The sequence below is a fragment of the Salvelinus fontinalis genome, chromosome 2 (assembly GCF_029448725.1).
Source record: "Salvelinus fontinalis isolate EN_2023a chromosome 2, ASM2944872v1, whole genome shotgun sequence".
Lineage (NCBI taxonomy): Eukaryota > Metazoa > Chordata > Actinopteri > Salmoniformes > Salmonidae > Salvelinus > Salvelinus fontinalis.
The window spans coordinates 63,889,819-63,917,793 of NC_074666.1; the positions used below are offsets into that span (position 1 = coordinate 63,889,819).

The following is a 27,975-nucleotide window of genomic DNA, read 5'->3' on the forward strand; positions in this document are numbered from 1 at the left end:
TCTACAGTAGCTTTGATTGGACTGTCAACGTCATGCATTCAAAATCTTAGCTAGCAAGCTAGCAGTCATCATCATGAATCAAGTTGTCAATCTACTGGCAAATCCTTTTCAATCTTTGTCATATGAAGAGAAATTATAGATAAAACGTATCGGTGCTCATCGGCCATTAGACATAAACACTACACAGCAAGCTGGAAATAGCAAATTCAACAATGAGTGCTAAGGCTCCACTGCAGCCTTGGGGTTGATCCCAGGCTGTGTCACAGCTGACTGTGACCGGAAGACCCACGAGGCGGCGCACAAATGGTCCAGTGTCTTCCGTGTTAGGGAGGGTTTGGTCGGCCCGGGATGTCCTTGTCTCATCGTGTTCTCGCAACTCCTTGAGGCGGGCCGGGCTCCTACAAGCTGATCTTGGCCGTCAGGTCAAGTTTGAATCATTGGCCATGCTGTCAATCCAGCATGACCTCTGCCGCGTTCAAAACAACTGGAAACTCGGAAATGGGAAATATCAGACAACAGTGAGTTCAAGACAACTGGGAACAAGCTCCGTCTGTGAAAATACAGAAAATAATTTTGAACTGTCATCCAACTCGGAATTCCAAGTCGGGATTTTGGGCCTCTTTCTAGAGCCCACAAGAAGGACTGTCACACCACCTTCCTTCAAGTGAGCACAGAACAACAAAGTGAGTCCAAAAATGTATTGAATGCTGCTGCATAAATTACGTAATATGCCAGAGAGATATGTATACTGTAGCCAAGAAAGTAATGCTAAGTGTATGTTGTCTAGTAAGCTGTTAGCCCATGTGCCTCACCCTAATAATTTGGTCCCGTTCCTCCCTCATCCCTTAGCCTACTGTTCTGACTTGATGGTGCACATGTAGTCTATAGCCTGTTTTAGAGAAATGTAATCATTGATTTTTGTAAGCGCTTTCCTTGTCTGCTTATATGCCCCCTTAATTTATCCAACGGTTCTAACTTGGTGTACAGGGAGAATATTGTAAGAACAGCCCATGTTCTGAATTCTGTCACTGTACATTTCAAAAGTGCTGAACAAATACAGTAGTTATATTTACTACGTCTGTCCTAGCTCGCTCATTAATGTCTTAATCAAAATTACGGATTGCATCTTATCCGCAAGTCGTCCCCTTATGCCATAGTTTATACATCTCAATTGTCAGTAGAAACCACATTTGTTTAAGTAAGTCAGCCATGTCAGCTATGTTTTTTTTAAAGGCAGTAAATGAGGCTGAATTAACTGTTTCGCTGCCAGACAAGGCTCTGCTGATAGCCAGGTGTAGCAGTGGTAAGGCGTTGGGACTGCTGTTGGGACTCTGCTGTTGGGACAGCTTTATGTAGGCCCTAACAGTTTGTGGGCACTGTTTGTCATCGTTTTTGTGCAATTAACGTATTGTTTGGTGTTTTGTGTTGTGTGGTGGTTTTGCTAGCACGCATCCCAAATTTTGGGGGGGAGTTTGCCCCACCAAGATTTACATGCTAAAATCGCCACTGCATCCAACCAAGACGACTGCATTATATGAAGATGAATGAGCTATAATTGTAAATAAGGAATGTGTATAAGTATTGTATTTAGTATTTTAATAATGTGCCTGTAAACTTGCCTTGACAACAAAGTATCCTAATATTGTGGCATTTCAGAACACCTAATAGATATGCTCATGTTGACATGATGTTTATTGAATGTTAAGGTTTGGCAAAATCTGTTATCATGTCATTTGTAGCAGGAGTGCTGTGTCAACCATTTAAATTAACATTCTCCAGACAGCAATATGAGAGATAAAAAATAACATTGGTTGTGAGATTCACTCTATTCATTCAGCACAAATAGAACATTAACTAACTTATCATTATTCCACGTTTATAAAGGTTATTTATTTATTGAATTTATGAATGTAGCATATCACTTTTTTGGATACAGGAGGTTCATCAAGCAGCCCACTACAGAGCTGATGACATATGGCATGACAGATCTTCCAAAGGTGGTGGAGTGGCAATCTTTAACAAGGAACACCTTTGGTACTCGGTTGTCTCCACCAAGTCTGTCCCCAAACAATTTGATTTGCTGTTTTTAAGCACTAAGCTTTCAAATTGCTCTTTGTTAACTGTTGGTGGTATCGTCCACCATCGTCCACCATCAGCACCAGCCTGTACCCTACCTGCCCTAAGCTCTCTCATGGCCCCTTACACTGAGTCTGAATTTGTCCTGCTAGTTGACCTAAACTGGGACATGCTTAAACCACCTGTTTTATGGTCTGTATTCGTAATGGCTGCTCAGTTAAACAACCTGTTCTGATTTGTCATAGGCGCTTGCTGAAAAACTTTAATGAGCAAGCCTTCCTTTATGACCTGGTCTCTGTAAATTAGTATAGAATCATCTTGATCGCCTCTGTCAAATGCTTGGACCTTATTTTTTTTTATGTTTTCAGTGGTATTGTTAACAAGCACGCTCACAAAATGAAAATTATAATTAAAAACAGGTTTAGCCCCTGGTTCAACCGTAATCTGTCAGAGTTACTCCACCTCAAGAACACCATAGGCTCAGCACACAAATGCTCAGGCTGACTGTATGTCGTTCAGGCAAATGAGAAATAAGTGCACTCAGGCTATTCAGAAGGCAAAAGTTAGTTACTTTAAGGAGCGGTTCTCTCTCTGTGGGTCTAACCCCAAGAAATTCTGGAAAACGGTAAAAGACCTGGAGAATAAACCATCCTCCTCACAGCTGCCCATGTCCCTTAATGTTGATGATGTGGTTGTTACTGACAAGGAGCATATGGCTGAGCTCTTTAATCACCACTTCCTTAAGTCATTATTCCTATTTGACTCAGCCACGCCTCCTTGCACGTCCAACAGTTCTTCGTCTCCCAGCCCTTCTAATGCGACTAACCCTGATGCTCCTCACACTTTTTCCAATGCCCCGCTACACAGCTTCTCCCTGCAGGCGGTCACTGAGTCTTAGGTGCTAAAGGAACTCCATAAATTTGACCCTAAAAACATCTGGGTCAGATGATTTAGATCCTTTCTTCTTTACGGTTACAGCCCCTATCTTTGCTCACCTTTTAAACCTCTCTGGGGAGGTCCCCAGTGCTTGAAAGGCAGCCACGGAGCGTCCTTTATTTAAAAGGGAGATCAAGCTGATCCTAACTGTTATAGGCCAATTTCTATCTTGCCCTGTTTATCAAAGTGTTGGAAAAACTTGTCAATAGTATTCTCTCTGGTACGCAATCTGGTTTCCGCTCAGGTTATGGATGAATCACTGCAACCTTAAATGTCCTAAATGATGTCACCACTGCCCTTCATTGACTCTTAGCAATGTTGTGTTGCTATTTTTATTGACTTGGCCAAAGCTTTTGATAAGGTAGACCATTCCATTCTTGTGGGTCGGCTATGGAGTATTGGTGTCTCTGGGGGTCTTTGGCCTGGTATGCTAACTACCTCTCTCAAAGAGTGCAATGCTGTCTCTGCCACTGCATATCACCAAGGGAGTACCTCACAGCACCCGTCCCCAAAGGAGGCCTTTTGCGTCTTGGTACGCCGTCATTGTAAATAAGAATTTGTTCTTAATCGACTTGCCTAGTTAAATAAAGGTTCAATAAAAAGCACACAAGACACTTTGCCCCTGACTTCTAATTATGTAGAATAGGAGCTGTTTGATGTGGTTTTTGACTTTGAATTAAGACTCATTAATAACAGAATTCACAGCAGTCAACATTCACTTGTTTTAAGCTCTTGTTTGCTCCTGCACTCTCCATTGAGTGACTGGAGAGAGAGAGTGCACGTGAACTTAGACTATACAGGTGATAAAGTCACATCTACAGATTTAACCATTTAAAAGGTATAAGAAAGAGTGGGAAGGGTGGACGCATGGAATGAACTGTGGTCTCCAATGGAAAGTTGTGTAGGGTGTTGTTATCACTTTTTTTTTTTTGCAGGGCTCTGGCAGTGCTACTCCTTGCACAAAGGCGGAGGTAGCGGTCCTGCTGCTGGGTTGTTGCCCTCCTACGGCCTCCTCCACGTCTCCTGATGTACTGGCCTGTCTCCTGGTAGCGCCTCCATGCTCTGGACACTACGCTGACAGACACAGCAAACCTTCTTGCCACAGCTCGCATTGATGTGCCATCCTGGATGAGCTGCACTACCTGAGCCACTTGTGTGGGTTGTAGACTCCGTCTCATGCTACCACTAGAGGGAGAGCACCGCCAGCATTCAAAAGTGACCAAAACATCAGCCAGGAAGCATAGGAACTGAGAAGTGGTCTGTGGTCACCACCTGCAGAACCATTCCTTTTTTGGGGGTGTCTTACTTATTGCCTATAATTTCCACCTTTTGTCTATTCCATTTGCACAACAGCATGTTATATTTATTGTCAATCAGTGTTGCTTCCTAAGTGGACAGTTTGATTTCACAGAAGTGTGATTGACTTGGAGTTACATTGTGCTGTTTAAGTGTTCCCTTTATTTTTTTGAGCAGTGTATTATTATTACCTCTTAACTTTAACCTCAATGTCATGTTCCCTAGAGCCAGTGACCCCTTCCTCTGTCTTCTCTTTGTGTTGAGGGTCCTTTTTTGAGGAAGTGCACCCCATTTTCGCATATAAAAAAAACATCCACCAATTTGTTAATATCCCTCTTCGTGTGTATTTTTCACTCTGTGTACACGCTTTGAAATAATCCCTGAGATCTTTACGTTGTAGCCTGAATTCACTACCAGAACAAAGTAAGTATGGTGATGTGATGTAAGTGGCTCTGTATCATTCTAGTGACTGATTAACTTTGAATACAATAACATCTTGTTAAAGTCTGGTTACATTGACACCATAAAAGTGTAATCATAAAACCAGTTAAACCAGTTTAAAGGAAAGGCCATGTTTACAATAAAATCACCGTTTAATCATCAAAAACAATTCCTTTACAGAAACAGTCAAAGCAATTTGACAAATCAATTTTCAGGACTATAATACAACAACGAAAAATAATAGCAAGATCTGCTTTCCAACTGCTAGGGTTGTGATTCACTTTATTTCGAAAACTACTCCGGTACAATACCTGTGAACCCTAATGAACTAAAAAACGATTTACATAATCATAGGGTGTGTGTGTGTGTGTGTGTGTGTGTGTGTGTGTGTGTGTGTGTGTGTGTGTGTGTGTGTGTGTGTGTGTGTGTGTGTGTGTGTGTGTGTGTGTGTGTGTGTGTGTGTGTGTGTGTGTGTCACCCAGCTGTGTTTGAGCAGGAGTGTGACTTTGCAGAAGACTCAGGATACTCTATTTTATCTGGCACAGGGACACTGTGGAGTCATAACCCCAAAGCTTAAACCCTGGATAGAGGGGCTCAGTGAAAGTGGCATGAAAGGTATGCAGGTGGGTCAGTGTGTCAGAAGAGACACTGTAGAAGGCCAGAGTGCCGGCCAGCCAGTCCAGATACACTCCTACTTTGTGAGTGCTGGAGGAAGGGACAGATATGGCAGTAGTGCTCTCACTATTGTGTCTGGCAGAGTAACTGGTACTAGAGCATTCCAGACTCCAGGACTTGTCATTGCGTCCAAGCCTAAAGTCAGTAATCTCTCCATTCCTGCAGATTCCTCTATATGTCAGTCCTATAACAGCCTCACTACCACTCCACTCTGCCTCCCAGTAACAGCGCCCAGACAGACCCTCTCTACACAGCACCTGTGCCCAGTAAGTAAATCTATCTGGGTGATCAGGATACGGTTGCTTCTCTCCCCCATATGTCACCTTTCTGTTCTCCTCGGACAGAGATAGTTTTTTGAATGCTGTGTTTGGGTCCAGTGTGATTACACAGGCATCTGATGGGGGAGACCAAGACACAATATACCGTGTTAGTAATCAATACAGAGTGTGTGTGTGTGTGTGTGGGGGGGGGGGGATTTCAGTCAGTACTCACATTTTTTCAGCCCTGATTTCAACCAACCCCCATTGCCATGGTCCACACTGTAGGAAAAGCAAAACATCAGACAGGTGTTGAGTGATACACAAACTGGGTGACATCATCCTACACACGTCGACACCTGCTAGAGTACTGTAAATGTATTGATCTATTGTACTTCAACAGATACTCACATAGGATGGCTTGATTAGGATTCAGTCGTTCTCTCAAACAACCTAATACAAGTTATAGGTTTATCCCATTAATGTACTTTGTCATTTAAATTAGTTTTTTCATGTAATACATCCTCCCGTTCCACTCATTTAAACATTATCGAGATGTTTTCCCAGACACAGATTAAGCCTAGTCCTGGAATATAAAGTGAGATTAATGGAAAATCTCCAGCCAACATCCTTCTAGTCCAGAACTAGGTTTAGTCTGTGAAACTGCTCCTTAACCCTACATGTGACCTAGCCTAATACATAGGCCTACTCAGATGGGAAATGGACGAGGTAGCGTAGTTGACAGCTTTTGAACATATTTTGAAGCAATACTTGGTTTATTTTCCTGTTATAAACAATGGAGTAAGACAGGTACGCTATGCTTGAGACATTTATAGTTCATATTATTTAAAGGATCAATCTGAGACTGCAAAAACAATTGTTTGACTTACACACACCCATTGATTCTTGAAGAATATAACTTACATAAATGCCTCATGAGCTTAGTCCAATTGTACCCCACCAGAACCAAATTGTAAACAAACACTGTTTAGCTTCTGAATATGTGTAACAATGTGCACTGAGAGTCAGGAAGCAAGTTCAGAGAGTGAGTGTTGTAATACAATAAACTGAACATAATACAAAACAAGAAACACTAACAGCACACAGACATGAAACTGAAACCGAAACAATGACGCCTGGGAAAGGAACCAAAGGGAGTGACATTTATAGGGAATACATAATTTAAACATTCAGTGTAGGTTGGAAAAAGTATGTGAACACCTAGTGTCACGTTCCTGACCTGTTTTCCTTTGTTTTGTATTCATTTTAGTTGGTCAGGGCGTGAGTTGGGTGGGTTTGTCTATGTTTGTATTTCTATGTGGGGTTTTGTGTTCGGCCTGGTATGATTCTCAATTAGAGACAGGTGTGTATTGTTTGTCTCTAATTGAGAGTCATACAAAGGCAGCCAGGGTTTCACTGGTGTTTTGTGGGTGTTTGTTCCTGTGTCCTCACAGGACAGTTGAAGGTTAGTCACGTTTGTTGTTTTGTAGTTTGTAGTGTCTTGTTTGCTGTTTTTTCATTAAAAGATGGCTTATTTCCCTCAATCCGCATCTTGGTCCTATCCATGCTCCTTCTCGTCTAAGGGGGAGAACAACATTGACTGCCTTTACAGAAACACCCAACACAACAGGACCAAGCGGATTGAGGAGAGAGAGAAAGAACTAAAGCAATGGAGAGAAGAGGAATGGAGTTGGGAGCAAATTTTCAATGGAGAAGGACCCTGGGCTAAGGTGGGAGAGAATCGCCGCTCTCGGGAGGAGAAGAAGGCAGCCACAGCCCAGGAGCGCAGGTATGAGGGTACGCGGCTAGCACGGAAGCCCGAGAGGCTCACCCAAAAATTTCTTGGGGGGGGGCTAAAGGGGAGTGTGGCGAAGCCGGGTTGGATACCTGAGCCAACTCCCCGGGCTTGCCGTGGAGTAAGAGGGCGTCGTACTGGTCAGACACCGTGTTATGCGGTAAAGCGCACGGTGTCCCCAGTACGCGTGCTTAGCCCAGTGCGGGCTATTCCACCTTGCCGCACTGGGAGGGCTAGGTTGGGCATCGAGCCGAGTGCCATGAAGCCGGCCCAACGTATCTGGTCTCCAGTACGTCTCCTCGGGCCGGTGTACATGGCACCAGCCTTACAGGTGGTGTCCCCGGTTCGCCTGCATAGCCCAGTGCGGGCTATTCCACCTCGCCGCACTGGCAGGGCTACGGGGTCCATTCAACCTGGTAAGGTTGGGGAGGCTCGGTGCTCAAGAGCACGTGTCCTCCTTCACGGTCCGGTATATCCGGCGCCACCTTCCCACCCCAGCTCAGTACCACCAGTGCCTACACCACGCACCAGGCTTCCAGTGCATCTCCAGAGCCCTGTTCCTCTTCCACGTACTCTCCCTATGGTGCGTGTCTCCAGCCCGGTGCCTCCAGTTCCGGCACCACGCACCAAGCCTCCTGTGCGTCTCCAGAGCCCTGGACGCACTGTTCCTTCTCCCCGCACTCGCCCTGAGGTGCGTGCCCTCAGCCCGGTACCTCCAGTTCCGGTACCACGCACCAGGCCTAGAGTGCGCCACGAGAGTCCAGTGTGCCCTGTTCCTGTTCCCCGCACTCGCCCTGAGGTGCGTGCCCTCAGCCCGGTACCTCCAGTTCCGGTACCACGCACCAGGCCTATAGTGCGTCTCAGCCGGCCAGAGTCTGCCGTCTGCCCAGCGGTGCCTGAACGGCCCGTCTGCCCAGCGCCGTCTGAGCCATCTGTCTGCCCAGCGCCGTCTGAGCCATCTGTCTGCCCAGCGCCGTCTGAGCCATCTGTCTGCCCAGCGCCGTCTGAGCCATCTGTCTGCCCAGCGCCGTCTGAGCCATCTGTCTGCCCAGCGCCGTCTGAGCCATCTGTCTGCCCAGCGCCGTCTGAGCCATCTGTCTGCCCAGCGCCGTCTGAGCCATCTGTCTGCCCAGCGCCGTCTGAGCCATCTGTCTGCCCAGCGCCGTCTGAGCCATCTGTCTGCCCAGCGCCGTCTGAGCCATCTGTCTGCCCAGCGCCGTCTGAGCCATCTGTCTGCCCAGCGCCGTCTGAGCCAGCCGTCTGTCCCGAGCCAGTAGAGCCGCCCGTCTGTCCCGAGCCAGTAGAGCCGCCCGTCAGTCAGGAGCCGCCAGAGCCGTCCGTCAGTCAGGAGCCGCCAGAGACGCCCGCCAGTCAGGAGCCGCCAGAGACGCCCGCCAGTCAGGAGCCGCCAGAGACGCCCGCCAGTCAGGAGCTGCCAGAGACGCCCGCCAGTCAGGAGCTGCCAGAGACGCCCGCCAGTCAGGAGCTGCCAGAGACGCCCGCCAGTCAGGAGCTGCCAGAGACGCCCGCCAGTCAGGAGCTGCCAGAGACGCCCGCCAGTCAGGAGCTGCCAGAGACGCCCGCCAGTCAGGAGCTGCCAGAGACGCCCGCCAGTCAGGAGCTGCCAGAGACGCCCGCCAGTCAGGAGCTGCCAGAGACGCCCGCCAGTCAGGAGCTGCCAGAGACGCCCGCCAGTCAGGAGCTGCCCTACAGTCAGGAGCTGCCCTACAGTCCGGAGCTGCCCTACAGTCCGGAGCTGCCGGAGTCCCTCAGCCAGGACCTGCCGGAGTCCCTCAGCCAGGACCTGCCGGAGTCCCTCAGCCAGGACCTGCCGCCCCTTATCCCGGTGTTGCCCCTTGTCCCGGTGCTGCCCCTTGTCCCGGTGCTGCCCCTTGTCCCGGTGCTGCCCCTTGTCCCGGTGCTGCCCCTTGTCCCGGTGCTGCCCCTTGTCCCGGTGCTGGTCGCTCATTTAGGTGGTGTTAGTGGGAGGGTGGTCATTGGGAGGGGGATAAAGAAGCGGGGATTGATTATGGTGGGGTGGGGACCACGACCAGCGCCAGAGCCGCCACCGTGGACAGACGCCCACCCAGACCCTCCCCTAGACTTTGTGCTGGTGCGCCCGGAGTTCGCACCTTAAGGGGGGGGTTCTGTCACGTTCCTGACCTGTTTTCCTTTGTTTTGTATTCATTTTAGTTGGTCAGGGCGTGAGTTGGGTGGGTTTGTCTATGTTTGTATTTCTATGTGGGGTTTTGTGTTCGGCCTGGTATGATTCTCAATTAGAGACAGGTGTGTATTGTTTGTCTCTAATTGAGAGTCATACAAAGGCAGCCAGGGTTTCACTGGTGTTTTGTGGGTGTTTGTTCCTGTGTCCTCACAGGACAGTTGAAGGTTAGTCACGTTTGTTGTTTTGTAGTTTGTAGTGTCTTGTTTGCTGTTTTTTCATTAAAAGATGGCTTATTTCCCTCAATCCGCATCTTGGTCCTATCCATGCTCCTTCTCGTCTAAGGGGGAGAACAACATTGACTGCCTTTACACCTAGGCTAATGGAGTCAGGAGTCAGCTAACCTGGAGTCCAATCAATGAGACGAGATTGGAGATGTTGGTTAGAGCTGCCTGCCCTATAAAAAACTTACAAAATTTGAGTTTGCTACTCACAAGCATCGCCTGATGTGAACCATGCCTCGAACAAAAGAGATCTCAGAAGACCTAAGATTAAGACTTGTTGACTAGCATAAAGCTGGAAAGGGTTACAAAAGTATCTCTAAAGGCCTTGATGTTTATCAGTCAACAGTAAGACAAATTGTCTATAAATGGAGTTCAACTGTTGCTACTCTCCCTAGGAGTGGCCGTCCTGCAAAGGTGACTGCAAGAGCACAGTGCAGAATGCTCAATGAGGTTAAGAAGAATCCTAGAGTGTCAGCTAAAGGCTTACAGAAATTTCTGGAACATGCTAACATCTCTGTTGACGAGTCTATGATACCTAAAACACTCAACAGGAATGATGTTCATGGGAGGACACCACAGAAGCCACTGCTGTCCAAAAAAAGCATTGCTGCATGTCTGAAGTTCGCAAAAGAGCACCTGGATGTTCCACAGCGCTACTGGCAAAATACTCTGTAGACAGATGTTGTTTGGAAGGAACACACAACACTATGTGTGGAGAAAAAAAAGGCACATCAAGCCAACATCAAAACCTCATCCCAACTGTAAAGTATGGTGGAGGGAACATCATGGCTTGAAAGGCCTGCTATAATCGAAGGGAAAATGTATTCAAGTTAATCAATACATTTTCCAGAGAACGTAAGGCTCTGTCCACCAATTGAAGCTCAACAATAGTGACCCATTCACTTAGCTATATGTGGCTGGGAGGTAGTTATAGTTTTCACATAACCCATCAATTTAGGGTAATCTAATAATTATACAATATTTCTAGACTCTTCCAATTTGATGTTACTATGCAAGTAACCAAATTCACTGTACCGTTTACTCCTTCTGTATCCTGTGCAGGTGACAAATACACCTTTATTTGATATAGTGTGTGTTTATCAGAGACGGTAATGTGAAGAAACACATGACCTGCACCAAAGTCAGATTAGGATATAGGCCAAGGAGTAGATAGTATAGTAAACAACCAAAGATTAAGACTGAAAGAAGTAGAAAAAATACACTATCTTACTATGTTTAGCACATGTCCTCACATGTGAATCCTTAGAGATTGGTGGGGCTAAGGTTTAAGAGGGTTTGAACAATTCTTAATGGGTGTAGACAAAGCTCTCCATTATGTGTACTAACACATTCAATGGCCATTTTCTAAAAAAAAATGTTTACAAATTTGTGTGGAGGCCAAAGCTGGGGTTGACGAGGAGGCATCTCCTCAATCTCGGCTAGCAGTCCCTGCCCCTGACAGCAGATCATTCCTCATCTTTGGCCATCACCGGTTGGAAAGGTAACATTATAGCTATACTTGTTAGTCGCTAATGGTTTGTTTGTTAGCTAGCTACAACGTAAGCTAACAGAAATATAACAATTCTAAACTAGCTACTGGTTGCCAACAGGGCCAAGTAGTTAATACAGCAGAACGACATCACAGCCTTCTTAAATGTCTTCTTAGAGAATCCCTATGTGAGAACGTTACATTTCTATCCATCCTTCTAGTGAGCGGATCGCTGTGTCATCTGCTGACTAGTTAGGGAATTGAGTTCTCAACCAGTGTGCCAAATTTAGTTAAGTAACATGGAGTATTGACGGAGAAATGACGAAGGATATCATCGTGTCTGTAATAACATGGTTCTGATGTCATAAACAATGTTAAATGACATTATTGTCAACAGTTGCCTGCTGGCTACATACTTGAGTTTCTCCAGTTTCCAGTGCGGATCCTCAAGTCCAGCAGAGAGCAGTCGCACTCCCGAGTCTTCTGGGTGATTGTACCGAAGATCCAGCTCTCTTAGGTGTGAGGGGTTTGACTTCAGAGCTGATGCCAGAAAACCACAGCCTTCCACTGTGATCAGACAGCCTGACAGCCTGAAAATAGATGATTGTTATTTTAACAACATTGCTGCTACCTTATTGTGGAAAGAGAGATTGGCTGCTACATCTTAAAAACTTCTTATGGCTGCAATCCCGTTAACGGGATCGATATGACAACAGTCAGTGAAAGTGCAAGGTGCCAAATTCAAACAACAGAAATCTCATAATTAAAATTCCTCAAACATACATGTATCTCATACAATTTTAAAGGTAATCTTGTTGTTAATCCCACCAAAGTGTCCGATTTCAAATAGGCTTTTCAGCGAAAGCACCACAAACGATTATGTTAGGTCACCGCAAAATCACAGACAAACACAGTAATTTTTCCAGCCAAAGACTGAAGTAACAAAAAGCAGAAATAGAGATAAAATGAATCACTAACCTTTGATGATATTCATCAGATGACACTCATAGGACTTCATGTTACACAATACATATATGCTTTGTTCGATAAAGTTAATATTTATATCCAGAAACCTCAGTTTACATTGGCGCCATGTTCAGAAATGCCTCCAAAATATCCGGAGAAATTGCAGAGAGCCACGTCAAATAACATAAATACTCATCATAAACTTTGATGAAAGATACATGTTTTACATATAATTAAAAATACACTTGTTCTTAATGCAACCACTGTGTCAGATTTCAAAAAGCTTTACGGCAAAACACAATATTCAATAATCTGAAAACAGCGTTCAGCCACATAAGCAAGCCATACAGTTACCCGCCAAATTGTGCAGTTAACAAAACTCATAAAAAGCATTATAAATCTTCACTTACCTTTGCTGATCTTCGTCGGAATGCACTCCCAGGACTCCCACTTCCACAAGAAATGATAGTTTTGTTCGGTAATGTCCATCATTTATGTCCAAATAACTATTTTTGTTAGCGTGTTTGGTAAACAAACGTCAGGAAGCGCGATCACTATAAGCTGACAATGTCCAAATGTCCATGTTCCGTAACAGTCAGTAGAAACATGTCAAACGATGTATTGAATCAACCTTTAGAATGTTTTTAACATAACTCTTGAATAGCGTTCCAACCGGAGAATTACATTGACTTCAGATGAGCGATGGAACAGAGCTCCCTCTCATGTGAACGCGCATGGTTAGAATATGGTCAGGTCATGGCAGACCTGACTAATTCCCCTCTCATTCGGCCCCCCTTCACAGTAGAGGCATCAGACAAGGTTCTACAGACTGTTGACATTTAGTGGAAGCCGTAGGAAGTGCAAACTCATCCATATCTCGCTGTGAATTCAATAGGATCTTGGTTGAAAATCGACCAGCCTCAGAATTCCCACTTCCTGTTTGGATTTTTTCTCAGGCTTTTGCCTGCCATATGAGTGATGTTATACTCACAGACATCATTCAAACAGTTTTAGAAACTTCCTGAGTGTTTTCTATCCAATGTGAATAATAATATGCATATATTAGCAACTGGGACTGAGGAGCAGGCAGTTTACTATGGGCATCTCTGTGCACCTTTCATCCAAGCTACTCAATACTGCCCCTGCAGCCATAAGAAGTTAATTCCTGTATTTTTTGTTGAATAAATACAGGAATACTGACCTCAGAGTCTCCAGTTTACAGTGAGGATTTCCCAGTCCAGAAGAGAGTAATTTCACTCCTGAATCCTGAAGGTCATTGTCACACAGGTCCAGCTCTCTCAGGTGTGAAGAGTTTGAGCTGAGAGCTGATACCAGCATTGCACAGCATGTCTTTGTTAATCTGCATTGTTTTAGTCTACGTAAATAAAAAAGATCATAAACATTTGAACATTTTAACTTTTTATTCATAAAACCAATAAACTATAATCCCAAATAATGTTTGCTAAAAACCAACACAATGTCAAAAAGTATGTACACCAGTTGAGGCTGCTGAGGGGAAGACGGCTCATTTTATTTGCTGAAATTAAGTGAATGGAATTGTATCAAACACATGGTTTTCCATTCCATTCACTCCATTCCAGCAAATGCACTCAATTCAATCCATTATTATGAGCAGTCCTCTCCTCAGCAGCCTCCACTGGTGTACAAAAACTAACTGCACTGGCCTCAAAGTATACAGTTTACAGTGGGAATTTCAAACGGATTGGTAATAGATTTCACAAAATGTGTGCACACAAATTAATTTGACTGACCTCAGTGTCTCCAGATTCCCCAGTATGCCAGAAAGCAGATTCACTCCTGAATCCTTCAGGTCATTGTCACTCAGATTAACCTCTCTCAGGTGTGAGGGGTTTGAACTCAGAGCTGAGGCCAGAGAAGCACAGCCTTCCTCTGTGATCCAACAGCCTGACAGCCTGCAGAGAATGTATCATGATTTCACAAACAAACTACAAAAACATATTTTGGGTTTAATTAAAATATCAGTGTGAACACACAAATATTATTCACCTCAATGTCTCCAGTCTACAATGTGGATCCTTCAGACCAACAGTGAGTAGTTTCACTCCGGAGTCTCCTAGACAATTGTAGCTCAGATCCAGCTCTCTCAAGTGTGATGGTTTTGACCTCAGAGCTGAGACCAAAGAAGCATAGCCTTCCACTGTGACTCCACAGCCTGACAACCTGCAGAAATATTGTTGTGGTTTCACAAACAAACTGGAGAAATATATTTTTGGTTTGATTATAGTGCAAGTCGGCCAATGAAATACTATACATTTGGTCTGGGCTATAGTCATATGAGTACGTACAGAGCTTTTCTGTAGCACCTCACAGCTGGGAGCAGTCTCCTACGTCCCTCTTGTGACGTGGTGTACGTCTTCAGTTTAAACTCATCGAGAACGTCCTCTGACATTTGCAGTATGTAGACCAGCACTGAACAGTGTGCAAGTGAGAGGTTTTGGGATCTCTTCTCTGACCTCAAGAACTCTTGGATTTCATCCTGTACTGAATGGTCTTTCATCTCTATCAAACAGTGGAAAAGATTGATGCACCTTTCAGGGGAGATGTTCTTCTTCTGCATCACCTTAAGGGATTGGATGGTTTTCTGGACGCTCTCTGGACTGCTCTCTGTCTGTCTTACCAGACCTCGTAGGAGTTTCTGATTTGATTCCAGAGAGAGGCCATGAAGGAAGCGGACAAAAAGATCCAGGTGTCCATTCTTGCTCTCCAAGGCTTTATTAACAGCACTCTTCAGAAGCTCTTCCAAGGATTGCTCATTAGAAACAACTCCAGTCCAGAAGGACTTCAGTGCATTCATGTTATTGGTTGTGTAACAATGATATACATAGACAGCAGAGAAAAACTCCTGAATGCTCAGATGGACAAAGCAATACACCATTCTCTGAGACAACACAGACTCTTCTTTAAAGATTTCTGTGCACACTCCTGAGTACACTGAGGCCTCTTTGACATCAATACCACACTCTTTAAGGTCTTCTTCATAGAACATGAGATTGCCCTTCTCCAGATGTTCAAATGCCAGTTTCCCCAGCTTCAGAAGAACTTCCTTGTCCGACTCCATGAGCTCCTCTTGATCCATCTCATCACCTCCATGATACTTCTGGTTCTTCAGATTGGTCTGAATGAGAAGGAAGTGTATGAACATCTCAGTCAGTGTCTTTGGCGTCTCTTTTCTCTTGTCTGTACTTAACATGTACTCAAGGACTATTGCAGAAATCCAGCAGAAGACTGGCATGTGGCACATGATGTAGAGGCTCCTTGATGTCTTTATGTGTGAGATGATTCTGCTGGCCAGGTTCTCATCACTGAATCTCTTCCTGAAGTACTCCTCCTTCTGTGGGTCATTGAACCCTCGTACCTCTGTCACCTGGTCAACATACTCAGGGGGGATCTGATGGGTTGCTGCTGGTCTTGAAGTTATCCAGAGAAGAGCAGAGGGAAGCAGATTCCCTTTGATGAGGTTTGCCAGCAGCACGTCTACAGACGATGTCTGTGTTACATCAGACACCATTTCATTGTGCTGGAAAAACAATGGAAGTCTGCTTTCATCCAGACCATCAAAGATGAACATAGCTTTACATCCAGCAAGTTTCTTCACATCATCTATGTCTAGATCTGTGTGGAAGCTGTTTAGAAGTCTGAGTATACTGTACTGTTCATCTTTAATCAAGTTTATCTCCCGGAAAGGAAGCACAAATATGATATCCACATCTTGGTTTGCCTTCCCTTCAGCCCAGTCTAGGATGAACTTCTGCACAGAGACAGTTTTTCCAATGCCAGCGATGCCCATCGTCAGCACAGTTCTGATGGGTCTGCCTTGGCCAGGTAAGGGTTTGAAGATGTCATTGCAGTGGATTGCTGTGTCCTGTGAGGTTGGCATTCTGGATGTTGTCTCTAGCTGCCACACCTCATGTTCATTGTTAACCTCTTCACTCTCTCCTTCTGTGATGTAGAGCTCTGTGTAAATTCTGTTCAGGGGAGTTTGAATCCCTGCTTTTACAATGCCTTCTATCACACATCCATACCTCCCTTTCAGATTGGTTTTATGAATCTTTAAAGCTCTCTGCAGGCTGTCATCCACTACAAGGGTAGAATGAAAAGGATGTGTATCAAATAAATACATTCACGTTATTGTTATTTTCTGTACAGTGGCAAGAAAAAGTATGTGAACCCTTTGGAATTACCTGGATTTCTGCATAAATTTTACATAAAATTTAGTCATAACAATAGGCAAAAAGAGTGTGCTTAAACTAATAACACACAAATTATTGTATTTTTCATGTCTATATTGAATACATCATTTAAACATTCACAGTGTAGGTTGGGAAAAGTATGTGAACTCCTAGGCTAATGACTTCTCCAAAAGCTAATTGGAGTCAGTGTAACGGCTTTCCTCTTCATCAGAAGAGGAGGAGCAGGGATTGAACCAATATGCAGCGGAGTTTGAAGACATATTTATTAAAGAAAACACGAACTCGATTATACACTAACAAAACAACAAACGACGTAGACGCACCTGAACATAAGAACTAACATATAACGAAGAACGCATGAAACAGGAACAGACTACATAAACCGAAAAAACAAACAAACCGAAAACAGTCCCGTGTGGCGCAACGACATACACAGACACAGGAGACAACCACCCACAACGAACACTGTGAAAACACCTACCTAAATATGACTCTTAATTAGAGGAACACCAAACACCTGCCTCTAATTAAGAGCCATACCAGGCAACCCATAAACCAACATAGAAACAGAAAACATAGAATGCCCACCCAAACTCACGTCCTGACCAACTAACACATACAACAAACTAACAGAAATAGGTCAGGAACGTGACATAACCCCCCCCATAAGGTGCGAACTCCGGGCGCACCAGCACAAAGTCTAGGGGAGGGTCTGGGTGGGCATCTGACCACAGTGGTGGCTCAGGCTCCGGGCGAGGTCCCCACCCCACCATAGTCAATCCCAGCTTCCATTTCCCCCTATGAATGTCCACCCTCATCTTACCCCCACTAAATCCTTTTGGTAACATCGACAACAGGGGCAGCACCGGGACAGAGGGATAGCTCAGGACAGAGGGATAGCTCAAGACAGAGGGATAGATCAGGATAGAGAGGTATCTCAGGATAGAGGGGCAACTCCGGACTGAAAGGCAGCTCCGGACAGAGAGACAGCTCCGGACTGAGGGGCAGTTCTGGGTAAATAGCCGCTCTGGGCTAAGGGACAGCTCAAGACTGGCTGACGGCTCTGGACGCTCATGGCTGGCTGACGGCTCTCGACGCTCATGGCTGGCTGACGGCTCTCGACGCTCATGGCTGGCTGACGGCTCTCGACGCTCATGGCTGGCTGACGGCTCTGGTCGCACATGGCTCGCTGACAGCTCTGGACGCTCATGGCTCGCTGACGGCTCTGGACGCTCATGGCTCGCTGACGGCTCTGGACACTCATGGCTGGCTGACGGCTCTAGACGCTCATGGCTCACTGACGGCTCTGGCAGATCCTGTCTGGTTGGCGGCTCTGGCAGATCCTGTCTGGTTGGCGTCTCTGGCAGATCCTGTCTGGTTGGCGGCTCTGGCAGATCCTGTCTGGTTGGCGGCTCTGGCAGATCCTGACTGACGACTGGCTCTAGCGGCTCCTGACTGACTATCGGCTCTGACGGCTCGGAACAGACGGGCGGCTCTAATGGCTCGGGACAGACGGATGGCTTAGACGGCGCTGGGGAGACGGATGGCTCAGACGGCGCTGGGGAGACGGATGGCTCAGACGGCGCTGGGGAGACGGATGGCTCAGATGGCGCTGGGGAGACGGATGGCTCAGATGGCGCTGCGGAGACGGATGGCTCAGACTGCTCCTGTCTGGCGGAAGGCTCTGGCTGCTCCTGTCTGGCGGAAGGCTCTGTAGGCTCATGGCAGACGGGCAGCTTTGCAGGCTCATGGCAGACAGGCAGTTCATGCGCCGTTGGGCAGACGGCAGACTCTGGCCGGCTGAGACGCACTGTAGGCTTGGTGCGTGGTGCCGGAACTGGAGGCACCTGACTGAGGACACGCACTTCAAGCCTAGTGCGGGGAGCAGGGACAGGACACACTGACCTCTCGAAGCGCACTATATGCCTGGTGCGTGGTACCGGACTGAGGGCACACACCTCAGGACGAGTGCGGGGAGAAATAACAGTGTGCACAGGACTTAGGAGATGCACAGGTGGCTTAGTGCGCGGTGCCGGAACTGGAGGCATTGGGCTGGAGACACGCACCATAGGGAGAGTGCGTGGAGGAGGAACAGGGCTCTGAAAACGCACTGGAAGCCTGGTGCGTAGTGTAGGCACTGGGGTTACTGGGCTGGGGCGGGGAGGTAGTGCCGGAAATACCGGACCGTGAAGGCGTACTGGCGCCCTTGAGCACCGAGCCTGCCCAACCTTACCTGGTTGAATGCTCCCCGTCGCCCGACCAGTGCGGGGAGGTGGAAAAACCCGCACCGGGCTATGTAGGCGAACCGGGGACACCATGCGTAAGGCTGGTGCCATGTAAACCGGCCCGAGGAGACGCACTGGAGACCAGACGCGTTGAGCCGGCCTCATGACACCTGGCTCAATGCCCAATCTAGCCCTACCAGTGCGGGGAGGTGGAATAACCCGCACTAGGCTATGCACTCGTACAGGAGACACCGTGCGCTCTACTGCGTAACACGGCGCCTGCCCGTACTCCCGCTCTCCACGGTAAGCCTGGGAAGTGGGCGCAGGTCTCCTACCTGCCCTTGGCCCACTACCTCTTATCCCCCCCCCCCCCCCCCCAAGAAATTTTTGGGGTCTCCTCTCGGACTTCCAGTCACGTCTCCTTGCTGCCTCCTCATACCACCGCTCTTGGGCTCTCGCTGCCTCCATCTCCTCACGAGCGCGGCGATATTCCCCAATGTGACCCCAGTGTCCTTTACCTTCCAATACTTCCTCCCAAGTCCATGATTCCTGTGTAGTATCCTGCTCGACTTCGCGCCGCTTGGTTCTGGATCGGTGGGTGGTTCTGTAACGGCTTTCCTCTTCCTCTTCATCAGAAGAGGAGGAGCAGGGATTGAACCAATATGCAGCGGAGTTTGAAGACATATTTATTAAAGAAAACACGAACTCGATTATACACTAACAAAACAACAAACGACGTAGACGCACCTGAACATAAGAACTAACATATAACGAAGAACGCATGAAACAGGAACAGACTACATAAACCGAAAAAACAAACAAACCGAAAACAGTCCCGTGTGGCGCAACGACATACACAGACACAGGAGACAACCACCCACAACGAACACTGTGAAAACACCTACCTAAATATGACTCTTAATTAGAGGAACACCAAACACCTGCCTCTAATTAAGAGCCATACCAGGCAACCCATAAACCAACATAGAAACAGAAAACATAGAATGCCCACCCAAACTCACGTCCTGACCAACTAACACATACAACAAACTAACAGAAATATGTCAGGAACGTGACAGTCATGAGTCAAATAACCTGGAGTCTAATCAATGAGACGAGATTGGAGATTTTGGTTACAGCTGCCCTGCCCCATAAAAAACACTAAAAAAATATGAGTTTGCTATTCACAAGAAGCATTGCCTGATGTGAACCATGCTTCGAACAAAAAATATCTCAGAAGACCTACGTTTAAGAATTGTTAACATGCATAAGGCTGGAAAGGGTAACAAAGGTACCTCTAAAAGTCAATCCACGGTAAGACAAATTGTCTAGAAATGGAGAAATGTCAGCACTGTTGCTACTCTCCCTAGGAGTGTCCATCCTGCAAAGATGACTGCAAGAGCACAGTGCAGAATGCTCAGTGAGGGTAAGAAGAATCCTAGATTGTAGCTAAAGAAGTCTACTGGCAAAATACTCTGTGAATAAATTAAACTAAAGTTGTGTTGTTTGGAAGGAACACACAACATTATGTGTGGAGAAAAAAAGGCGCAGCACACCGACATCAAAACCTCATGCCAACTGTAAAGTATGGTGGAGGGAGCATCATGGTTTGGGGCTGCTTTGCTGCCTCCGGCCTGGACAGCTTGCTATCATCGACAGGAAAATTAATTCCCAAGACATTTTGCAGGAGAATGTAAGGCTATCTGTCCGCCAATTGAAGCTCAACAGAAGTTAGGCGATGCAACAGGACAACAACCGAAAATAGTAAATCAACAACAGAATGGCTTGAACAGAAGAAAATGCGCCTTCTAGAGTGGCCCAGTTAGTCCTGACCTCAACCCGATTGAGATGCTGTGGCATGACCTCAAGAGAGCGGTTCACACCAAACATCTCAAGAATATTGTGGAACTGAAACAGTTTTGTAAAGAGGAATTGGTCCAAAATTCCTCCTGACCGTTGTGCAGGTCTGATCCGCAACTACAGAAAATGTTTGGTTGAGTTTATTGCTGCCAAAGGTGGGTCAACCTGTTATTATTAAATCCAAGGGTTCAAATACTTTTTTCAAACTGCACTGTGAATGTAATTGTCTGTGTTCAGTAAGACAAGGAAAATTATAATTGTTTGTGTGTTATTAGTTGAAGCAGACTGTGTTTGTCTATTGTTGTGACTTAGATGAAGAGAAGATTTTTAAAAATCTATCAATTTATTGTAACATCCTGACCAGAGTTCTTATGTGTTTTGCTTGTTTAGTGTTGGTCAGGACGTGAGCTGGGTGGGAATTCTATGTTGTGTGTCTAGTTCATCTGTTTCTGTGTCCAGCCTAATATGGTTCTCAATCAGAGGCAGCTGTCAATCGTTGTCCCTGATTGAGAATCATATATATGTGGCTTGTTTTGTGTTGGGGATTGTGGGTGGTTGTTTCCTGTCTTTGTGTTTTGTCTGCACCAGCTAGAACTGTATCGGTTTGCCACTTTTTGTTATTTTGTATCATTGTAAGTGTTCATTGTTTCGTTTAATTAAACATGTTGAGCACTGGCTATGCTGCGTGTTGGTCCGATCCCTGCTACACTCTCTCTTCTAGTGAAGAGAGGGAAGGCTGCCGTTACATTTATGCAGAAATCCAAGAAATTCTAAAGGGTTCACATACAATACTTTTTCTTCCCACTGTATTTTCTTAACACATGCTAACTAAATGAAAAGCTCCAACTAAAAATGTGATATACAGAAAACATAAGCATGGTTTGAACAATGAAACAAATTATCTTACTCTTTTCAGAGCCTCTTGCATCACTGGGTTCATTTAGTTGCTGTAGTACTGGACATGTTCTGGATCTCTTTCTACACTGAGGACAGCCATAGTCTCCAGAAGAACCAGTCTGCTCCTGGTATCTGGTGATGCACTGTCTGCAGAACCTGTTTACACAGTTGATAGAGAATTGATCCCTTGACCCCCTCACACACTGCACACCATGATTACAGATAGTCCTGAATGAATCGTGAATAATGATGAGTGATAATGTTACCGATGCACAAATATCATAACCCCCAAGACATGCTAACCTCTCACCATTTAAAAAAAAAAATTTTTTTTAAAGAAAATTAGGGGGTAGATCAGCTTTAATATTGCAGATAGATTGTGGCTTCCATCAATGTAATTGTCTGCATAATTTACCATTTCTAAAGATTGTGCATTTAAGATAAACATTTTTGCTAAGAGTATTATTATATTATTGATCGATTGACTTTTCAAATCACCCAGTTGTGCTATTTGCAGAGTTAGCTCCAGGTAAATGTTGCAATACTTGAGCCATTCCGGAACCTGTGACCAAAAACAAGCTACATGTGGACAGTACCAAGACATGCTAACCTCTCACCATTACAATAACAGGAGAGGTTAGCATTTTTGGAGTGTATGATATTTATGCCTCTGTAACCTTTCAAGCAACGATGTGGAAGTAATAGGCTGTTTTAAAACTCTGTCCTAGCCTACCTCTTTCAGGTAACACATTCAATTAAGTAATAGCCTTATAATTAGCTAACAAATGATGGGTATTGCATAAGCTTCTAACTTATAGCCTCTGTCTCTTGCGCAATACGCACCTGCGCTCCGCTGGCCTCTCTCCTTAAAAAAACACCCCTTTGCTCTTGCTGTCCCAGAAAAAGCTAGACTAGAATAGCTTGCTGGACATTTTTTAAAGCATTTCTTTTACTAATAGGCTATTTGAAGAGGGATGCAAGCTCTTGTTTGCTGAATGTTAAATACAGCAGCCAAGAGAACTCATGGGGAGTTTGAAAGAAGAGAATGTGCGATGGCGGTAGGCCATAGCAGTTGTTTATTCAGACCCATAACCACTCATTCTCCTGAAGAGAATAGCCTGATTTTGAAGGAGAGAGGAAATCTTCTCTCTCAAGCCAGGTACTAGGACCATTGACGTAATGATGCCACGAAAGGAAGAGGACGCTTAGTAAACTGCCGACCGTACCCATTTGTCATTGTCCTTATCACTCATGGTGAAACTACTCATACCCGCCACTGGACGGAGCCTGCTGCCAGTCTCCCATACATTATCTCCTGCAGTGGATGGGAATGGAATGGGATAATTAGTATTTTTTTGTCATGCTTGTTTTCATATCCACGCCTCGACAACCGTGTGTCTGAATGTGGGGAAGGAACTGTTTTATTATACTCACACCTGGACGATACCGGACTCTCGATACCCCTGAACTCAAGGAACCTTGGGTAGAAACAACGTTTTTTTGTGGGACCGTTATTCTGATACACGGCCCATACTGGCTTCGGGGACTTTGACAACCAGTGACTTGCCCCCAATTGACCGAGCCACTTGGGAGCACTGTTGACACAGTAAAATGCTTGGGGAGCAGGGCCCCGAAAACACGGCACCTTTCCCGGTCTCTAGCTAGGGTTGTGAGGTCTGCCTCTTTCCGCGCATCGCGGAAGAATCTTCTTTGAACCCGCTCTCCTTCAACGCAACATCTGTCTGTGACAAGACGTCCACCTCTGCCCAGAAGCAACTAGACGGTCAAAAACTGACCTAGAAGCCGTCCCCTTACCTAGGGCAACCCACCTCTGGCCCTGTTCTTCACGCCTCGGGAACATCAGAGTCGCCCCCATGAAGGATTTTCATGGGGTAAGGACCTGCTCTGTTTTTGTTTCTCCTCAAAACAGGCCTGTAAGGACTCCATTGCCGAGCCAAACAACTTTGTTGGCAAAACTGGCTCATTCAAATATATCCGTCTGTACCTCTCAGGAATCCAGGACCATGTCAACCAGAGACACCACAGTCACCCCATATCCATCCCCACAGCCAGAATAGTACAGCTAGACAGACCTAGTACAAAATCAAGCGTAGAACGGATTTTGATGAGAATCTCTGAAACCAAATTCCCCGCCTCCACGGTCTTATTCAGCTCCTGTAGCAAATCGATATTATACATCTGCAGCATTGTGACCACATTCAATGATCGGGCTGCCACACCCTCAGCCTGGTAACACTTTGTCCAGCTGATCTGCCGAGAAACAACACTGTTTATTTGGAAGCACCATACTAGGATTAGCCCCCTTGTTAGCCTCTGGAGCTAAGTAACTCGCCAGCGTTCCATCCATCGGCGGTGTGCAAACAAGCCCCACCTCCTCCATATACTCTACAGCCTGGCTGAATGAGGGATAAGCGACGCATCACCACTGCAGGGACCGGAAGTAAATACCTTCCCAAAAATGCTGGAGGAACTCTGCTGCCAGGGAGAAGACAGCCAATCCACACCCAGGTGATCTGCCGCCCTATGACCCAGCTCCATCAAAGGCGTATTAACCACCAATGGTTCACTCTCCCTCGGACTGATGTGATACGATTCACACTCTTAAAATCTTCCAGAACAAACCAGGGATATCCAGACTCTGAACACTGTCAGAGAAACCGGACATACAGTATATAGGGAAGGTAATCAGGCAGGTGATTGAGTCCGATGAGGCGCTGATGTGCTTAACAACGGTGACAGGTGTGTGTAATAATGAGCAGCCTGACGACCTCGAGTGCCGGAGAGGGAGTATACGTGACATTAGCGTGTTTCCACCTCAAACGGGATAGAATCTTTCATTTTCATTGTGAAACCACATGCCCTAGTGTACGGTCAGAGGTTCAAACTTGGCTGTTAGCCTTTCTGAACGTACTCTTACCACTGTCCATCTTAGTCAAGCAAGGAAGCACTGGCTACACAAGCATAACAGAAAGTAGTGGGTTTTTAGCCAACACAAATCTTATCCACGCAAGGAAGCATTAGCTGCACAAAAGCAGAGCAGAAAGTAGTTCACTTTTAGCTGACACAAAAACCGACCCAAAACTTGCAACATCTAGGGGGTGAGTACTAAGTCAGAGACAAATCTTGTAGTCTTCGTGTGCTTGAAAAGTTTGTAGATTGGGTGACGTTCTAAGGCGAGCTGAAGAGCGAAGAATTTAGGAAATGAATGCGAGCCCCGGTATTATAGCCAGGAAGGCAAGGCTTCCGAGGGCGGGGCCCGCATTCAGTGACTTGTTGGGCGTGATTTCAGTTTTCAGGTGAATACGATTGGTTGTTGACTCCCGTAGCATGTTACATCGAGTGGCCGACTGAAAGTATAACCAAACTTAGCAATGTTGTAGTATTTACCATACTGTGAGTTGAAAGTAATGTCTCATTCCAACAAACCTTTGGTCAAAGGGCGTTGATCCTCTTTTGAAAGATGCTGGATGATCCATAGACCAATCACTCTTCATGGACAGGCAGCTGGGTACTGGAGACCCTGCTCTCTTGTTCTGGTTGGAGCCTCTGGAATTATTAGCAAGTTTGCACAATAAAATGCCAGTTATCAAAGCTTTTATCAATGACAGCAAACATTTATTAATGCTGATACATAATGGAAAACAACAAAAATCTATGAAATAATATGACATCATCCTTTATAGCATAATAATCATCCCCAACATCATCATCATCCTTTGACTATATCATCCCACCTTGGATTGATTACCTTGCTGTCTGAAGCCTCTGGAATAATTAAGTATATTTCCACTATGCGTTTGTGGTTATTAAATCCTATAGTATTCCATACAGAAATGATAGGTAGATATTTAATACTATGACAAAAAAACATTGTGGAATTCCTCCTTTTACAAGTGATATCATGTATAGCAGTAACCTTACTTTGAGTCCAAGGGCATTGGTCCACTGATAAAATTTGGAGGATTGTCCATAGAGCGATCACTCTTCATAGACAAACAGCTAGGTACTGGAGACTCTGATCTCTGGGTGTGGGGGCTGGCAGTGCCCCCCTCCTCTCTTTCCCAAGAGACACTCATTTACGGGGTATCTTGTTACTTCCAGGATTAAAGTTCTATAGTCACATACGCACACACACCCAAACACACCACTTGGATGACACACACTTCCTTGATCAAACGTATACTTACTAGTGTCTAATAGGCTTCATAAAGATTTGCAACACTACACAGAATGGCACATGATAAGTCGATCAAACACCCATCAAATGATAAAAGAAGTTGTCCCATAATTCGGGATTAACTTTTTCTGCTCAGTCATTTAGATTATTGTTCTAAAATACTTACTTTACTTTCTTTAGAGTTTACAGGCTATCCTGTTCTGTCATCTCAAAATGGATCCTGGACATGAACAAATGTACTTTCTGTTTCAACTACGCTTTCTCCACACCATAAGGATTAATCATTAACAACTGTGGTTAGACAGACAGAAACAAGGACATCAAATTCTCCCATTATTTCCGGGTCTTTTTACACACATTGTATGGTAATGTCACAGGTGGGCTCTGGACCCAGGTCTCCCATGGGAGAAACCAACGTCTTAACGAATAGCTGAATAGGAAATTCTCCCTTGGCTCGAGGTTGACAAGGATTTTGAGGTCGCAAACAGGGCTACCTCATCCCGAGACCATGAGCCAAATCATGTCTGCTACAGTAACACTTTACTTGGCATATTGTAGTTATTCATTCATACAGTATGTTGTTATAATGCGTTCACACACAAGCAGGATTGTTGTGTCAACAATTTGACAAGTAAATATTCGACAGACAATAATATTTACAAACACCAAGGAAAAGCAATAACAACAAGGTCTATGATTTATGAATAAAATGTTTTTAGAACAGAGTGTGGTGATTCCTTCTAGTAATGAATAACTAGTTTACAAGGTCTGTCAACTTCAGTAGTGTATCCACGTTATGCAGCCTGAAAAAAAAGGTGCAACTTCCAGCCCATTGACACACGTGGACGGGGCTAGATAAGGTAAATATCATGAAAATGTAGATAATAATCATGTGTTTACTCATGACTAAATAGTGAGTATTGATTCTTGCTACGGTGTACACTGCTGAACATGACTAGAATTATAGTGAAACATAATGTTGATTTGACACAAGAACCACCTATCACAGGGAAACTGAGGAGGAGCAATCCCAAAACCTAAAACCTGGATAGATCTATTGAGTGAATGTGGTGTGGAATGTGTGCAAGTCGGGAACACACTGTAGAAGTACAGAGTGCTGGCCGGCTATTCCAGATGCACTCCTACTTTGTGGCAGCCGGAGGAGAGGACAGGTACTGTATGTCAGTTCTCTTATTTCTGTGCCAGGCAGAGTAACTGTCATCCTCACAGTACAGACACTCCAAGACTTGTCATTGTGTCCAAGTTCACAGATATTAAGCCCTCCTCTCGTGCTGATTCCTTTATATCCCACTCCTATCAATCCCTCACCCACTCAGTTCTGCCTCCCAGTAACAATGCCCAGACACACCCTCTCTACACAGAACCTGTACATAACCTCAAATCTCTCTTTGTGTGATGAGGATACGGCTGCTCCTCTCTCCTAAGTGTCACCTTTCTGTTCGCCTCAGAGAGAGGCCTGGGTGCTGTTTGAGTCCAGTGTGAGCTCACAGGCATCTAATTGGGGAGACCAGAACATAGTATATTATAAATCATCATTATTCGCATCAGAATGTTACTTCACTTTTCACTTATTCATACATTTAATGTAGATGTTTCTAGGTACAGCCTAGGGAGTGATTTTGACCTATATTTGCTATGCCGGATAAAAAACAATATAAAGAGGACAATGAAGAATAAACTAGTAAGTCCTTATATCCACAGAGGCAAAAAGATCATACCCACAAAACATGCTCATCATTACCAATAACAGGGGAGGTAAAAAGAAAAACATGTTGGGGGGGGGGGTATTTATACATCTGTAACTTTCTCACTCATCATTGCTCATGATTCATTCATGATTATCCGTAATCATGGTAGCTTCCACATTTATGTAGAAGTGTTCAGAAACAGTCTATTCTTCTTTACAAAAGTGACTCCAAAATCATTTCTATTGGACACAACATATTCTGAAACTAGTGCTTGACTTGAGCCAGAGCTGTCTAGAGCGATATACAAGCACTTCACATTTTGGGGAATTGGGTACTGGCTCCTCTATAAAAACAAAGTCATAGAAAGTACAGTATTGTCACACCCTGACCGTAGATTGCTTTGTATGTTTCTATTTTTTGTTTGGTCAGGGTGTGATGTGGGTGGGCATTCTATGTTTGTATGTCTAGGTTTTGTATT

General features: G+C 45.3%; 1 protein-coding gene across 1 annotated transcript; it reads right to left on the bottom strand.

Moving 5' to 3' along the window:
* Nucleotides 1-4,882: 4,882 nt before the first annotated feature.
* On the bottom strand, nt 4,883-26,059 carry LOC129823190 (protein NLRC3-like). The gene is made up of 11 exons (XM_055882027.1): nt 25,955-26,059; nt 25,533-25,722; nt 25,038-25,157; nt 21,601-21,746; nt 14,704-16,495; nt 14,405-14,578; nt 14,149-14,310; nt 13,578-13,751; nt 11,827-12,000; nt 5,917-5,963; nt 4,883-5,818 (listed from the first exon to the last, which is right to left on the bottom strand). Exons 2-11 carry the CDS (start codon nt 25,685-25,687, stop codon nt 5,277-5,279), a joined length of 3,486 nt encoding a protein of 1,161 aa, XP_055738002.1. The 5' UTR covers nt 25,688-25,722; nt 25,955-26,059; the 3' UTR covers nt 4,883-5,276.
* Nucleotides 26,060-27,975: the final 1,916 nt, after the last annotated feature.